Consider the following 18,649-nt stretch of genomic DNA (forward strand, 5'->3'; position numbering starts at 1 on the left):
AATTTGGGATTCGCAAAATCGGACTCATTACAATAACTTCCCACTGGGAAGTTAAAAAATCAAAATAGAAAAGAAATTTTTTAAAAATGTAAAGAAAGTTGTTTTAACTATTTTGTAGTTTCTGCAGAAGAAAGAATCTATCACGTAACCAATTATATTATATTCATTCAAAGTATACTATACAAATTTTTATTATCAACCACTAATCTATACCTGAGTCAGAATTTTTCTCTTTTTTTGCTGCTGAACCTTCTTCATGACTCCCGATTTAGCACCTTCAGCGGCATAATATTTTAAACAAATTCAAGGGCTTCAGTAAAGTTTATTCAACAAAATAAAGATCACCTTTATTTTATGTACGGATCTTCTCATTTAACACTACCTGACCTTTCAGGATCTGCTACATTTGGTGACCTCGACATGACCTTTCTGATTTTTCATTAACTACGCGAAACTGTAAATTATTTTCACGCGTAATATTTCGTCACGTGCTTCGCGTCGAGTGAAGTGATTTCCTTGTAAGAGACACCACTAGTGCAAATGGAACTGCGATAAATTGTATTGGAGATCGTGGGTTATCACAATTCTTACGACACTTTAGGGCACTTGTACCACGCATCGACGAAGATGTTTCAAAATCAAGATGGATGTCCATCCTCCCAGATCAGACCAAGGCTCTTCTGACTGTCCAGACTGACTTCACAAATCTGGTGTTTGTTTTTACTATAACAAATTCGGTGAAGACGCTAAAAACTGCACCTCTGACTGCAAATGCCAGAAAAACGACAAAGGGAATCACTAGCAACGGAACGTGATTCTCAATTGATAACCACCTAATTCATCAAAGACAACTCATCCAAGACCCAATTTTTTGTTGACACCAGCTCAGACATCTTTGTGGGTCTAAATGAATGGAAAAAATCGTCACTTCAGCTGGTCGGATATCACCTGCTAGCAGTAAATGAAACTACTATACAGACCTATGGCTGCAAAACACTACCACCAAATCTTGGTCTCAGGCGTGACTTTACATGACGTTTTATCATCGCTAACATCACTCGACCCATAATTGGAGCTGACTTTTTGAGTCATTTTGACTTATTAGTTGACCTGAAAAACAAATGCCGGCGTGATGAAATTATGACACTTACTACACGAGGAAAAGTCATGACTTCAAACGAAGTTTTGATAAAATCGATTTCTCGTGACACAGTCTACCATGACCTGCTTCGGAAATTCTCAAGCATCACCAATCCTGACGGCATAAATACAATCAAAAAAAATTCAACAACACGTCATATAAGAACCACACCAGGTCCATCTGTCGCCTGAAAAGCGAAAAAAAAGCACCTAAGAAACTGAAAACGGCACAGAAAAAATTTCGTAAGATGATCCAAATTGGCCTTACACGATCCGGAAGTAGAGCGTGGTTATCACCACTACATCTTGTTTCCAAGAAAGCTGGTGAATAGCGCCTGTGCGGAGATGACAGACCACTCAACGCCAGGACGATCCCTGATCGCTACCCAGTGCGTTGCTTAGACGACTTCTTCTCCAACCTGAACGCTCTAGAGGACATTGAAAAAACAACTATCATTACTCCTTTTGGCCTGTTTGAGTTCCCGTATATGATTTTTGGCTTACGCAACGCTGCCCAGACATTTCAGCGATTCATCGACGAGATAACACGTGACCTACCGTTCGTTTTCGCCTACATCGGTGACTTTCTTATTGCAGCAACTGACCAATCAGAACACCTTCAGACTACGGATTGGTCATAAACACAGCCAAGTCAATTTTCGGCACCTCCGCAGTCAAATACTTGGGTTACACTAACGACAAGTCAGGTATTAAACGACTTCTTGACAGGGTGAGGAACATTTTTATAATTCGAAAAATGGATTGGCTCCAATAAAGAAATATAACTTCGTCTATACATAAATTTTTATTGGCTAAATGATTTTTATTGATTCAAAACAATTAATATTTTTGAAAAATGATCATTTGAATGAAGTTGTGTATAAGCCTGATACATAATTTTAATTTACTGAGTGTTAATTACATTATTTCATCTCTTGAAAGGTATTGTATTATTATATTCCGTAATTATAAGACATTGAGAAATAAAAATGTTAAAATCTCTCAAGAGAACTTATAAAAAAACTGCTCCAAAAAAAACGAAAACAATTAAAAGTAAATGAATTTGATTTGCAGCTTGAAAAAGAAGATAATGAAGAGATTGATATCAAAAACGTAGAATTTCGAATGACAAATGATTACTCATAAGCTCATTAAACGCAAGCACTGCAATTATGATAGCAACTCATGAACGGGTAGTTATTATTTTAATACCAGAAGTGAACTTATTTACATATATCAACTTAATTTAATACAAATAAAGATTGCATTCGTGTAACAATACATAAATTTTTTATTACATATCATTAGTTTTGAATTAAAAAGTTGTTAACATTTTTTTCAGTAATATAAATTATTAATTACGCAACAAATTCATTCACTATCTGATTCCAAATTTCCAGAGATTACTTTTAGTAATTTTTTTTCTTAAAGTCTTTTTCTTCTATATAGCAAAAAATTTTTTTTTTTTCGATTTATTTTCATTCGATTAAGTTAAATCAATTGTTAAATGGTAACCCCGTGCAACATTTACTCTTTTCAATACTTAAGTCTGTAGGAAATGACATGATTTTATTATTGCACTGATTTCCCATCGCCGGCTTAGACCCCTCTCTACAGGCATGATAAGCGCGACTTATTATGTCTGTAGTACATAACAAAAAATTTTTTTTTCATAGTTTTTAAACGATTTTAATACCGTTTTTAACGGTATAAATTTCGTTTCCGTACGGTTTTTAAAACGTTTTGTTGAACGATTCTTGCTTTTTGGACCTAGCTAAGGCTTTCGAAAATGTTAATCACAGTATTCTTCTCAATAAATAAAAAATATATGCCAGTATAGCGTAGTGTATAGTAAGATATAATGTTATAAACAAATATCTGTACAACACTTGAGCAGACAAGAAACCGGGATAAAAATAATGAATTGTGCATGATCATGCATGGGTATATATTCTATCTATTGCCATGTATATGCTCTATTACATCTAATTGTGCATAATTAAGCATAATTGTATGTGATCCGTTTTCGGAAATTAACTTTGTATTATCGTCATTGGTTTGGTTGTTCAATGTATCCAAATCAGAATGTTTAGACTTTAAGAAATCGTTTATAAGTGTTTATTCATTTTCAAAGTCATCCTAAAATATCTTATAAGAAAATTTAAATTCAAAGTCTTTTGTAAGAAACAAAAACTAACCTTAGTGAACAGAAACTTTTATCGTCTTCATCGAATAAGCTAGTTGGTTCGACATTATCAACTGTTTCATCAGATAAATATTCAAAAAGATCTGTTGCAGCACGTGCCAAATCTGACTTTAGAATTGGATAAGAAGAATTCAATGCTTTTCCCCCATAGTCTGCTTTGTTAAAGTATAACTCATCTTCGTCAGTAGTATACTCTTCATCGCCAGTTGTCCCTGTGCTTCCAGCTCTTCTATGTTTCGTAAGAGGTCGATATATATAATCATTCCCTCCAGTGACAGATTGAGAATCATTCGAATCTATTGCATTAGGCTGCTTTGACTCTATTGCCCTCATATTTATATTATGAGTTTTTCCGTGAATATTTTCTGAAAAAATCGAAAACGTATTTTTATTACTAACTTTGAGGAAATATATAGATATATTGAAGCATATGAATCTTTGCGCACTTGTTTTAGACAAATAAACAGATAAAATAAGGAAATACTTATAGAAAAAGATTTGCGCAACAGCGATCCATGGAATGAAACGAGATGAGAATAATTAGTTTAAGGATAACCGAAATATCGGAATTTAAAAAATTGAAGCGGTTTGGCAGATTTTTATCGGCCATATGTAAAACGAGTAAGAAAATAAGAGATATGAAATTAAAAGAGATAGAAGATAACCATAGTGACAAACACGCGGGGAGAGAAAGATAGCATGATCGAAAAAAAGAGATAGCTTGAATGAGTAAAACGCGCGGTTGAAAAGTGGCCAAAAGTAAGGAATCTCCAGATTTCCATGTTTTGGTAGTTCTATGTACATAAAATTTTGAAATAAGGTCGAATGTATGGTCCGTAGACGATGTACGTCGAAAAAAAATTATTTTTTATATTAAATTGCATTGACAAACAATTCTTAATTAACATTATTCAATTATTAACTTATCACAGTATTTTAAAACAGCATAAAAATTTTCGCACTAACTCAGTCATGTAAATGACGTCTATAGCTTTTTTTAAGTGGCAAAAAAGACAACACTATGCATTTCGGCATAGTTAATGAATTTGAAAGTTCTTTGAAGACTGAAAAATAGTGACTTTTAAGCCTTCATTAACTCTTTTTCCCGACATAAGTCCATAGTATTTTTATCAAAATCTAGTATTAAAAACACTGTTTTAAAGTTGTTGATAATGAGCGGTCTCCAGATTTCCCGGTTCCACTGATTTTATTGCATGAAAATTCCAGAAGATGGTAGAATATATGGTCTGTAGACTATATACATCGAAAAAATTTGTTTTTTTATTGAGTTGCAAAAAAAAAAACATGAACAAATATAAAAAATTAACATTAGTTATTTATTAGCTCATTACAGATTTATATGAAGTTAATAAATTTTATATCGGACATCTATAACTGCAGACTAAATAATTTTGATCGTAGGTATTTATTGCTTCCTAAAAAGAATTTTATGATTTCTTCATAGCGACTTATATTTGTTTAGATATATACTGTAACTTATAATTTATAATGTTGGTTGACATTGGCAACAAGAAAAGTGTCAAATAGATACACAGTCCGAATACTTTTTTAAAAAATAGAGTGTACGAATCATCTTTCACGATCGCTCTGTAATAATTTGAAAGAAACCAGTGAAGGTAAAAGACGAATAAAAAAATGGCGAGATATTATCAAAGAAAATATACCAAGAATAAAATATGATATCACAGCAACGGTTAATTATAGTATTAAGCAAGATATAGGTGAAACCGAAAGAATAAAAAATATTCGTCATGATTGTTTGAATGTACCGCATTATATTTTTGGAAATCATGAAAACTGCGCCAGTTATTTTTGCAATAACAAGCCAAAAAAAAAAATGAAATTAATTATGTTCCAAATATGATAAAAGCAGGTGTATTTCAACAAATCGAAGTAGCCTTTCAGCGAATAACGTTGAATGCAGATAGTTTAACACAAAAGATGAATAATAACATTGTGGAAACTACGAATTCTGTCTAGGCTAAAATAGCATCTGCTAAGCGCATACGATTCGCTTTCAATATTCGATGTTCAGCAACCGTTATTCAAGGTTATGGACAAAATGTACTTCAAAAGATGGCTGAAGCCAGGGAAAAAATGCCTACAAGAATTTTAGGAGATATTGAAAAAAAAGAAAGTTAAAAAAAAGTCGATGGGAACCAACGAACAAAAAATAAGTCAACAGAAAAAGCAAAATCGTCCAAGGACTATGGAAAAATTTCAGAAAGCCTGACATAAATGAATCAGAATTTAAAGATCGAAGGAAAAATTTATACAATTATGGTTATGGCAAAAACCTCGATATCAAATCCAAACTGAAACTTAAAAAGATAACCTGGGATTGCTGACTGATATCTTGCATAACACTATTTCTACAGAACATTTTTGTAAAATTTGCAAGTTGAGAAAGTCAATCTCATGTGTAGAAATTGTAAAAAAAATTCTTTACAAAGCAAAACGGAATACTGTTGCAGACAAACACGAGGCAGAAAGTTTAAAACAAGCTTGAAATTAATTTCAAAACAAAGAAAAAGATTCGAAAATTCAACAATTTTGATTATTTATCAATCTTAAACAACCCCGTTTATTAGCTTTACCATCCGGTGGACTTATGAACAATGTTGGAATCGTAGAAATTTTTTGTCCCATGAAGGCAAAAGAATTAACACCAGAAGAAGCTTTCAAAGAAAATGTTGCAGAAATAAGTAAAATTTATACTAACGAAGACATTCGTGAAATGAACACTCATCATGTGTTTTATTATGGAATACAAGGATTATTACATATTACAAATCGTAGTTATTGTATATTGGTACTATAGACTTCTTCAGGTATGAAGCAGACAAAAGTACTGAAAAATGATGAATTTTGGACTGTTCATATAGAAGAATTTTTAGAAAGATTCTATACGAATTGTTTGCTTCCGGAAAATCTCGATAGCAGGCACAATCGAAAGATGGAAATTAGAAATCCTACGTACATGACTACGGAGCTTATGAGAAAAAAACGAAAACGAACATCCATGTTTTCTACGGGAATATTTAATGATCCTGAATATAATTATAAAGATATCAACGCAGATTATCCAGTAGCGCAATATAAATAAAATCCTAATGTTTTACTCGATGTGTCTGAATATAATTTGTCGTCTACAGAATTTAGAACATTGAGAGACACGTGGATTGATGTTGATGTTATTCATAGCTATTCAATAGCTCAATATTCATAAGAACATTGTAGAAATGTGCAATTTATAACCACTCGGCATACTGCATTTATATTAGAAGATAACAGTGAACGGGAAGAAATAGATCCTTCATGTTTTATTTATCACATTGATTAGAGTTCAGTAAACATTCTTTTACTAATATATACGTATCGCAATCATTAGTGTCTTCTAGATATTGACACAAAAAATAAATATGTACTACATAAAGATCCTATTAAAGGAGGAAAATTTATATGATATACAGTGGAAAGTTTTTACTGAGACAGACTTGACTATCAATAGGCTAGTACCGTCTGATGGGTATAATTGTGAAATGTTTATTATGTATTATATGGAGAATATTGGGTTTCAAACTATTCTCGAAAACCCTTACTACGATCTAAATAAACGCAGATCCGATATTGCATCATATTTGTTAATACATCGAAATCGATGGAGAATATTTGTATGCACGGGTGACAAAAAAAAACATGACATTCGAATGTACATCATGTAAACGTAAAATACATGATAGATGTCGAATGAGATATAAAAACGGTGAACCCATGGATAGTGATGATTGGACTTGCTCATTGTGTTCAAAATATTTTTCGTGAAATAAACTGATCTCAAGAAAAATTTGATCAAAATATAGGTCAAATTTATTCGTGCCGCAGAAACAAAGAGAAATTTCGAAACATAAAATGATATTATTTTCTTGTTTAGATTCTGCATTCAATTGATAGCTAATTATTACAAATTACAGGAGTAATTAATAAATACAGAAGTAATTGATAATGTTGTTATTTAAATTTCTAAATTAATAATTAGTAATTTTACTAAGAATTAATTAAGATTTTTATTTATTTTGTGATGGAAACATCACGTTCTCATAATAAAAAAAAAATAATGTTTTAATATGTATATCAACGATTCAACTTATGGTTCAATAATAAATTATGTGTTTTAAAGTTCACACATATATTTTGACCATAACACATATGTTTAAAAGAACTTATTTATGTTTTAATATTCGTCAAGATGTTTTAACGTTGAATCATACAATTAAACGTTTTAACTTATGTTTTAATGATTAAATATATGTTCTAACGAACTTATTTATGTTCAAATGGTCGAATATAGGTTCTAATGTTCCAAATCATATTCCAATGAACTAGAATATGTTTTAACGTTATGTTATGTGTTCTAACGAACTCATTTATGTTTGTTGAGAAAATCTCAACTTGTGAATTTAACCTAACCGTTTAAGGATAGGGATGATTGTGCTGGAACAGAGCAAACGGAAGTCAGGTTTTATAAAAAATAAAGTATCTTTATTTTCAGCACTAACAGGTACACTAAATACACTGACAACTTTGTGTTATTAAATAGGAAGACTGAATGTCGCTCAAAATCACTGAATGTCTATTTCAATTACTGAATCTGAAGTCAATGTCAAAAAAATACTCAACTTGGTGTGTTCGGTATTATTGACCTCCCACATGAGCTCAGCACGCTTCTCAAGTTGAGCAAAAATGTGATTGTGCACGTGGCGTTAGCCTATCAATGCAATGCAAAATGAATTTTGATGAAATGTCTTGAATTTCCAATGATCTGTCTTGAAATAGTTCTTGATTTTAGTTTCAAAATAAAGCCTGAATGTTTCTGATGATTCACAATAGCACTAGTACTGATGATTGTCTCAAAACTTTCAGATTTGTTAAGAAAGAATATGAATGGCGTGTACACGTGAACGAGAACAGTAAAAGAATGGTGACAGGAACTTCATTAGTCAAAAGGGACACTGAAAATTAGTCAAATGATTGACTAAATTAAGAATTATTGATTATTTGGTCGATTGGTTATCGACACAGTCCCAAGATGGCCGCCGAAGTTCCTGTCAGCTGGCAAATTCAAACTGAGAATTAATTAATTCTCAAAGTGTCAAATATAGGTCTTAATGTTCCAATTGATATTCTGTTAATATGGAATACGTTCTAACGATTTTATTTATGTCCTCATAGTAAAATGTGCGTTCCAACATCTGTTGTCGTTTTACAATGCTATAAGACGTTTTTTCCAAGCAACAAACATGTGGTTCAGCGCTTTAACTTATGTTCTAATAATGAAAAATGGGTTCTTACTCTCTCGTAAATACATAGTGTTGTCTTTTTTGCCACTTAAAAAAAGCTATAGACGTCATTTACATGACTGAGTTAGTGCGAAAATTTTTATGCTGTTTTAAAATACTGTGATAAGTTAATAATTGAATAATGTTAATTAAGAATTGTTTGTCAATTTTTTTTTTTTTTTTGCAATTTAATATAAAAAATAATTTTTTTTCGACGTACATCGTCTACGGACCATACATTCGACCTTTTTTCAAAATTTTATGTACATAGAACTACCAAAACATGGAAATCTGGAGATTCCTTACTTTTGGCCACTTTTCAACCGCGCGTTTTACTCATTCAAGCTATCTCTTTTTTTCGATCATGCTATCTTTCTCTCCCCGCGTGTTTGTCACTATGGTTATCTTCTATCTCTTTTAATTTCATATCTCTTATTTTCTTACTCGTTTTACATATGGCCGATAAAAATCTGCCAAACCGCTTCAATTTTTTAAATTCCGATATTTCGGTTATCCTTAAACTAATTATTCTCATCTCGTTTCATTCCATGGATCGCTGTTGCGCAAATCTTTTTCTATAAGTATTTCCTTATTTTATCTGTTTATTTGTCTGAAACAAGTGCGCAAAGATTCATATGCTTCAATATATCTATATATTTCCGCTAGAGGCGCCTTCACTCGTGGTTAATGTGAAGCAAAGGAACAAATATCAGAAGTGAAAAAGATTTTTTTCCATTATTCATTGTTTATGACAACTGTTGTTAAAAAAAAAAACTTATTTAGGAAAACAATATAAATAAAACTGGATATAATTACCCGCAGGAAGTCCAATAGGATATTGAAAATCCGAATGGGTTGATAAATGGTGATCATAGTACCTATAGGATTCAGAACTTACCTATCCGAACAACTGAATAGAACTATGATGATTCTAAAAGGTAGTTAGTGATTCTATAGAAAACGGAGAGTTTCTATAGAAAATGATAGAAGATGTTTGAATAGGAAACTGAGTGATCTCGATAGAGCAATTTGACTAAGAAATTTTTCAAATATCAATAGAACCTCAATAGGATTTTGTATCATTGAATAGGTCTGGCTCCTCTAACATCTAATAGGAAATGAATAAATCTTAATAGGGAAATACAACTTAGAAATTTTTTATAACATCTGTTACATCTATGTTGCATAAATATTCTATCACATGATTATATCAATATAAAGTACCACTTAGATAATTTGAAAGATAAATGTTTTTATAGTAACGTTAACGTCAGAATAAAAAAAGTGTAATACATTATTTTATGAAGATCACAATCTATTTATTAAAAAAAATTACTAATGACTTTACAATATTCACAGTATCAATGACTATTTTCTCATTTTGAATCTTTGCGATGAAGAAATAGAATAATTATAAAATGTGTGTTATTAAGTAGTAATTGAGACAGTTTTTAAAAATATTTTCTAATTAAATACTTGCATGTTGAAAAATAGTCATTGATATATGTGTAATGGCCATATCTTATTAAATATGACGATATCTGAGCGGGTAAAGGCACCAGTTCAAGTTACGCAAAGTAGTAGTCGTAGGTTTGAATCCCCCTAGGTACAATTTTCAATTATTTAATTTTTCGCGAAAATTTCATTAATTATCATCAACTAATAATATTTCTTATGTAATAATCATAAAGAAAAAAAAATTGTCTAAATGTTTTTTGTTTTTAATGAAAAAATCGGTTACATTACGATAACATAACAGTTATGTAATCGTAACATAACAATGTTATGTTGTTGAAGGAGAAGTAGTAAGGTGTATGTTAGGCTAATATTATATTGCTGCAACATAACAAATATAACAAAGGTATATAACAGCAATATAACAGTGTTTATTGGGTCGTTCTAATTAAAACAAAAAAATATTTGACGGAAATCAATCGGATGCAATGATTCGTAGGAATGAATCAGATATTTCCGATAAAAATGTATAAGATTTAACCAGAATCAAGAGTAAAATGATATTTATTCCATTCACATTAAATGACAATGATATTAATGCAATTCGATAGGTAAATAATCGAATATAATTTGTAAAATTTAACTAGAATAAATCGGAAATTTCCGATTCAATAAAGACAGATTGTAACAAGGTAGAATTTTCGCCATATAATAATCCCTCACTATACATACAAATAAAAGACTATTTGAAATTCGAGCCTTTGCCCTTTGGCTACTCTCACGCCACGAGCGGAGAAAAATCATACTAGAATGCTGTCGATAGGCCAATCAATGAAAACTACGATTCCTATTGGCTATCGATTTTCTCGAAGATAAAGACTAAGTCGAAGACGCTCTGGCTTCGCTATGTTATACTATAAATTTTGTTGCATGAGATAAAATCTCTTAGTTGAAAATTAATGAATTGTATGTGCGAGCCGCGACTTATGTCACGCGTGTGGGTTATGCTCGTGTGAGTGCTTCGCGCCTTTTTCTAACTGAAACTCGACCTTCTGTCCGCTTCAACGTATTATCAACGTCTAGTGATTTAACGTTACTTAGTATTCATCAAAATCATTTAGAAAATTAAATTTATGTAAAATCAAATCAAATTTATGTAATTCTATGATTTTGAAGTCATCGAGACAAACTAAATTTAATTGCATCTCGGTTTTTACCAGATATTAATTTCTTGAGAATTATATTGAATACAATAAAACCATTAACTTTTAACGTAAATAAACCACGCCTAAAATCGCGGGTTATTATCCGAAACCATTGTACCACGACTAAGAGTAAAAGAGTCTCAACCGAAAGTTTATTAAACAAAGCCTAGGCACGTTAATTGAACTATTGCTTGTAATAAGTTAAATAATTGAGTGGCAGGTAATCCCCCTGCCTGGCGCCCGTTCCAGTTCCCGAGAATTTCCTTAAATTGTCAATTCGATTTTTTGAGATTAATAAAATTAAATTATAAAAATTTTTGGCCACTATCTGTTGGTTGGCGGCACAACAGGTCAACTAGCACTGTAGTGTTGTTACAAGATTCATAGTATTAATACGGGGGAAGATAATCATATCAGTATAAATCATATTATTGCTGATGAAAGTGATATTGATCAAGATAATTGTAATAAAATGATAATCAGAGAAACGCTCATGATAGAAGCGTATGAAAGTGAAAGAGAAACAAATAATAATAAATAAAATGAGCTAAATGCTAAAAAAAAAAATACTAAATGTAGTTTCCGTAAGTTCAGATCATAGTCCAGTCAAGTTAAACTAGAAATAGCAATCTTTCAACCTTGGTTAAACTTGGCTGGAATATTCCTAGGCATGCTAAATTTAAGTGGGGATAGTTTTTAGGAGGTTGCAAACTCATAAACGTTGAAATTCAAATATAAACGAACCAATGGAATAGAAAGACCGGGTTTTGTTCATCTATTAAGAAGGAAAAAAAGAGAAGCTGACGTCACAAAGTCAGCATTCTCAAAATATCAAATGAAAATTAAGTTATTACTCGAACCAAATGTTTCAGAAAAAATTCTAAAACTGGCTTCAACTCCCATAACTGACAAAAAAATTACTCTCCTTCTATTTAAGAGTATGTACTTTCTGAAAACATTTGATGTTCATGCATATCAAATTTTACTATTTTCCTAAACTTCTTCGAAGAGCAATCAAGTTGGTCAGTTTATGTGCAAAACGTCGAAGTATTTTGAGTTATAGTGCTTGTTTACTGAATTTGTGATAATAGTGCAAGTGATATTATTTGTAATGGCGAATAATTTTCTAACATATGTTATGTCCAAGTTTAGTTAATTTAATAATTTGATTAAATAATTGTTTTTAAAAGCCAAAGTTTAGGGTGAAGGGTAGCGCACTTCCATGAAGGAAGCGTTCGGACTAACAGTAGGTTTCAGGGTACGAAAAGTCGTTCCCTTTATTTATTTTTGATTTTGGGATCCGTTGTGATCTTAACCAAAGGTGGCGGTTATACGCAATTTATTGTGCGAGGAATGGAATATTAAAGGGGGAAAAAAAAAGAATTAAGATCTGACTTCAATACAGAAAATTTATACTTACCATGGAAATAGAACTTAGAAAAGAAATCATGCTTACTCTCCTTCTTTGATGGTTCTCAATAAGGGCCAGAAAGGTTAGAAATATTGTAGACAAATATCAATAGACACTGATGGTTAGGTTTGAAAATACTTATTTATTCTTATGTAAGATATTCTTTTACTTGAATTATACATTAAGCTAGGTACGCTGAAGGTCAGACTGGCCTACCAGAAAAACGTAGAGAATCAGAAGTATTCTCCATTAACACAGAAATTGTTACGCGACACTCAGTACGCGGGCTGTTTTAACGATTAATTATGAAGTTCAGTGAAATTGTTTATTGTGATTTTAAAGACACTATTGCGCCATAAAATTATAAATTTGGAGGAAACATTAGAGGATTTAGAGGTGAGTGATAGTAATTTTCCAGAACATTTCAATAAAGAGTATCTTGAATTTAGAGAATTTAGAGATGAACAATAGTAGTTGAAGGATATTTGTGATCGAAAAAATTTAGAGAATTAGAGATCGTAAAATCATTAACGTATTTGTTGAAGGGTGACGATATATTTCGAAGAAATCGAGTCGGTGTGAGTGTTGCATGCAAGTTCAAACGCGTTCGTTAGCGGCACGCTCTCGCGCGCGAGAAGAGGATTTTGTTTACAAGCCGTTTTCTCGTGGTGCGTCATTTGAGCGTTGCTGATGTTTACAATATTAAACGCTGTTTTGTTTCTTCTTAGAAGAAAATATGCGTTATAAAATGAAATAAATTTTCTTTTAAAAGATAGATGTTTAATGAAATTAAACTAATGCATGTCGAGAAAATCTCAACTTGTGAATTAACCTAACCGTTTAAGGATAGAGATGATTGTGCCGAAACAGAGCAAACAGAAGTCAGGTTTTATAAAAAATATAATATCTTTATTTTCAGCACTAACAGGTACACAATATACACTGAACAACTTTTGTCACTGAATACAAGAAATGAATGTCTTTAGAAATCACTGAATGTCAATTGTAATTATTGAATTTAAATTGAATGTCTAGAAAATTCTCAACTTGATGAATAATCAATTTTAAGTTACATAATTACGCGTCGAATGCAATTGGTCCCACATCGATACCATTTTTTGTTCTCGAGATAATCGAGGCGAAAAATAATTCCGAACGCACATACCTACATATGCACACATGCACATACGCATACACGCACAGACGTCCACTGGAAAACGATCGCATTTGACTCTAGGGACCTTAAAACGTGGAGATATGTCAAAATTCGGAATTCGCAAAATCGGACCCATCACTATAACTTCCCACTGGGAAGTTAATAAATCCGTAAATAATTTTTGCGAAAGATTTGAAGCATTTGTTAGAGAATACGAAGTATGTGAGAATATAATAGAATTGACACTACAAGAAGTTCGATCAGCGTTTCTTCAGCTATTTCCGAAATAAGGAACGCAGATTTATTAAAGAAACCAACAACTGGTCAGGAAATGACATTAGATGAAAGAAAATCATATATTTTACAATTAGAGGCAGAGAAAAAAATCTGAAACCAAGAAAGAGGATGAGCCCAAAGCTCAATAGGTTCATAACCCAAATGCAAAAGAGAGCAAGTGCCACAGATGCAACAAATTTGGAAACTGGACGAGAGAACTTGTTATGATTGCGTAAACTGGTGAACTCAGGGTTTCGAATTTACTTAGATGATACGGTTTTAAGAGTATATGATAAAGATTCAAACAAAACAGTTTTCGAGGGAATTTATGAAAAACCAAGTTGGACAATAAAATTTAGAGTTAAAAAACAAGAGCAAAATCAATTAGAGAATGAAATAGAGTATGAAGTATATCGTTGTCGAGCTGCAATATATAAACATGATGAGATTTCGACACAGAATCATAATTAGGACAAAAAGTCATTAGAGTGGGAGGGAGATATTGATAATAGAAAGATTATAGACTCTGTGATTGGAAGGGTAGATGAAAAGAATCTCATGGTTCCAGTAGAGGAAAAGAACACTGATACTTTAGTAAAAGATTTAGAGAATAGAGTATTAAACCGAGAAATAGAGAACTGGGACTGTAGTTTGATTGATAAGAATGTTGTAAAGATAGATAATTTAGAGTCAGCCCAAAACTTAGAAGATATATACACAAGTAACCCTCTAAAGAATAATAATAATTGTACAGAGAAATATTATAAAGCAATGTTGTGGCATGTTAGACTAAGTCACGCATCATCAAATTACTTAAAAAAACTCCAGAAGATTAATAAAAAGATGGAGAAAGTAAAATTTGATGAGGTCATAGAATGTGAAGTCTGTATGTTGTCAAAGATGTATAAATTACCCTTTAAAGAGACTAGAAAAAGAGCTGAAAGGCCACTTCAAATTATACATACGGATACGATGGGTGCTATAACACCCACATCACATCCTGGACAAAAGAGGTTCATCAACGTTTATATTGATGATTATTCAAGAATAGCCAGAGCATATTCGATCAAAACAAAAGACGAAGCGGTTAGAGACATGTTAGATTTAATGAGAAACTTGTTTACATAAATGTTTACAAGAACAATAATTTAGAGCAAAACATAAAAATAGCACCCAAAATAGAAAACGAAATTGATTGAAAATTAGATAACAACGAGAAAGTTCAGCAGGTCAAGGGATGCATAGAAGATACAAACTTCATTATATTCATAAATACTTTAGAGGATAATTCGGAAGAAGTCATTAAAAACAAACACATGAAGAAGATGAAGAATTAAGATGTCTCATAGCTTCAATCAACAAAGAATCTGCAAATTTTAAAGAAGCTATGAGATCTAAAGATGCAAGTTTGTAGAACAAAACAATAAAAGAAGAACTGGATTCTATAAATGGAAATAGAGTGTGGGAATTAGTAGATAGAGAAAAGATAAAATTGAAAAATAATAGAGCTAATATAATAGATTCAAGATGGGTGTTTAAGAGGAAATCAGAAGCTGATGGATCTATGAGATACAATGCTCGATTAGTTATCAGAGGATTCAAAGATAAAAATAATTATGATCTAAAAAAGACATATGCACCAGTTTGTTGGCTACCAGTAATTGGAGATGTGCTAGCAATAATAAATAAATATTATTTATATGCATGTCAATCAGATGTCAAGACGGCATTTTTAAATAGTCTTCTAGATGAAGAAGTTTACATGAAAATTCCAGATGGTTTAGAGATGGATAAACACACAAGAGAATCGAAAGTGTGCAAATTAGAGAAGGCACTGTATGGTTTGAAAGTAAGTTCAAAGAAATGGAACATACGATTCACAGAAGAAGTAAGAAAACTTGGACTAGAGAATGATTTACATGAGCCATGCTTATATACTTGGAGGAAAAACGGTAAAATGGCTTTATTAGCACTATATGTAGATGATATCTTAGGAGCCAGCAATGACAAGATGAGACTAGAGGAAATTAGAGATCATTTAAGTCGAGCATTTGAGATAAAAGATCTTGGAGAAGCTAAGTGTTTTTTAGGTATGAATATTCAGAGAAATAGAGAAGAAGGATACATGGTAATTAATCAGTCAACATATATCACAAGTATTTTGGAGAGATTCAACATGGAAGAGTGTAAGCCACCAAACACTCCTATGGTGACTAGACAAGTAATGAACAAAAAAAGAAGAGAAAATTAGAAGAAATAGAATTGGATACAGAGTCAAGAAATACACAAACCAAAAAGGTACCATATAGAGAGGCGATAGGCAGTTTAATGTATTTGGCAAACGCGACACGTCCAGATATAGCATTCGCAGTCAACTACTTAGCCAGGAGACAATTAGAGCCAACTGAAGATGATTGGAGAGATTTAAAAAGAATATTCAGATACTTAAGAGGAACTGTTAAATTCGGGTTAAAATTTAAAACTTCACAGGATGAATTAGAAGCTTATACAGATGCCAGTTTCAGAGTTTCAGAGATCATAAAAATTCAACATCAACGGGTGGATGTGTAATTAAACTTTTTGAGGATATAATTGCGTGGAGAAGCCATAAGCGAAATTACATAACATTATCAACTTGTCAAACAGAGTACCTGGCAGTGAGTGATGCTTGCCAAGAATTAATATCCTTAAATAAGGCAGTGAGATTCGCAATAGGAAAAACATTATTCCCTGTTACAATATGGTGTGACAACAAGTCAGCAGGAGACTGTACTAAGAAAGATGGTAGTCACAAACTTAAGATGTTTGATGACAATTTAGAGGAAATAAAAAGAAGCCTATTAGAAAGGGAAAAGAGTGGAACTAGAAGACATATGGCTGTCACACATGGAAATTTTATAAAGCAGTGCGTTGAGGAACCGGTGCAGCGCCATCGCTCGATGGGTTCACAGGAACTTTTATGTTGTGACCTGAGATTACCGACATATTGACCGAAACTTCGTCTGGATTTTTAACACAGCATTGGACTTCTATACTGGTCTCTCTTCTCTGGTCACAACCGACAAAGGGAGGGAGTGTTGAGGTTTAGACTTTGTCGGTGACGACATTTTTGGGTGTCATGAGGTGCATAAGGCCCATGACACTAGCTCTCCTTTTCGGTTTGTGGGATAATTCCTTAAACGCCCTTACTCGCTTTTTCGTGAAGCTTCTTCGTGTCAAGACGCGTTCCTTTTGTATTCATAAAATATCTGCATTCTGGTTTACTTATATAAACATTATTTTAGTGATTATTAAAGTATTGTTTGGAGTATTGAATAAACTTAGTTTTGGATAATGATTATGTCTTTAATTGGCTCGATCAAGTTCTCCCTGACCTACCATTCCAATAATTATGAGACTTTTATATATAATTTTATCAATTTAGATATTACCAGATTTTAATCAATATTATTATACATAATACAAAATCTAAAAATATATTACTTTAGATCAAACACGATGAGTTTCGATCTTTCTTGATCTTAATGTACTTACATAGATATAATAAGATTCAATGTGATATTATAAGGCTATATTCAGAAATATTAAATGTCAGATATAATAATATAAATTTAGATTTTTTTATACTCTGATAAACATAATGTAATTTCGTTAGACATTATTAGACTAATTATTACATTTGAAAATACAATGTCAAATGTAACTTTTTTAGACATTAGGAAACAGACTGCCGAATGATAACAATTAGTTGCCTCATATCTATCAGGGCGATAAATACACAGGTAGATAAAACTTAGAAAATTTTTCGGTGTGGAAATATTTTCCATCGAGAACCGTTCCAATTCTAAAAGAGAAAATCGAAAAATATTCATAGGAAATAAGTGATTTAAAAAGGAAAAAAGTACATCATAATTTTTCAATTATCGCAGTATTTTCTAAGAGGATTTTATAGTATTCTATGAAAAATCGACTTTTCCAAGAAAATTGACTTTTTCAATCGAGAAATACTACTTGAATATTTTTACTCAATCAAAGTATTTTCGAACAAGGTTTCGAATGTTTCTATCGAAAGGAATTAAAGAGTTCCAATAAGAAATAGACTTTGTCTACAGGAAAAGTACTACTTAGAAAATGTTATTTTACTGAAGTACCCTGCTTGAACTGTCGTATTGAAATATGTCAAATCCTATATAGTCTAGTAGCTGTAATTTTAAGCCTTATCTTACTAAGAAGCAATCGTTCGATGGAGAAAAAGAATATCTTGAAATGGATTATTGTAAAATTCACTGAAGAAAGTATTATTTGTGCAAAATATTTTTACTCGGAAACGATTATGACTATTATTTAAACAATGTCAAACTATCGCAGCGTACGTTTTTTCCTCTTTCACCGCTTACGTGGCGAAAACGTTAATAGATAGAAGAAAGAATAAAAACACTG

General features: G+C 31.8%; 1 protein-coding gene across 15 annotated transcripts in view; it reads right to left on the reverse strand.

Annotated features, from left to right (window-relative positions):
• LOC118067122 (guanine nucleotide exchange factor for Rab-3A-like) overlaps positions 1-18,649 on the reverse strand; it is a 46,714-nt gene that overhangs the window by 16,215 nt on the left and 11,850 nt on the right. For 13 of the 15 annotated variants that reach the window (XM_035083706.1, XM_035083699.1, XM_035083698.1 and 10 more), the window contains one exon: positions 3,339-3,711. In XM_035083706.1, coding sequence (XP_034939597.1) covers positions 3,339-3,679 — 341 coding nt within the window. In that variant the 5' untranslated portion in view covers positions 3,680-3,711. Of the gene's footprint in view, positions 1-3,338; positions 3,712-9,522; positions 9,883-16,860; positions 17,077-18,649 lie in introns of those variants that run through there. The other 2 variants (XM_035083691.1, XM_035083703.1) reach the window with 2 other exon arrangements.

The sequence above is a fragment of the Chelonus insularis genome, unplaced genomic scaffold (assembly GCF_013357705.1).
Source record: "Chelonus insularis isolate UGA/USDA-ARS -01 unplaced genomic scaffold, ASM1335770v1 contig_360_pilon, whole genome shotgun sequence".
Lineage (NCBI taxonomy): Eukaryota > Metazoa > Arthropoda > Insecta > Hymenoptera > Braconidae > Chelonus > Chelonus insularis.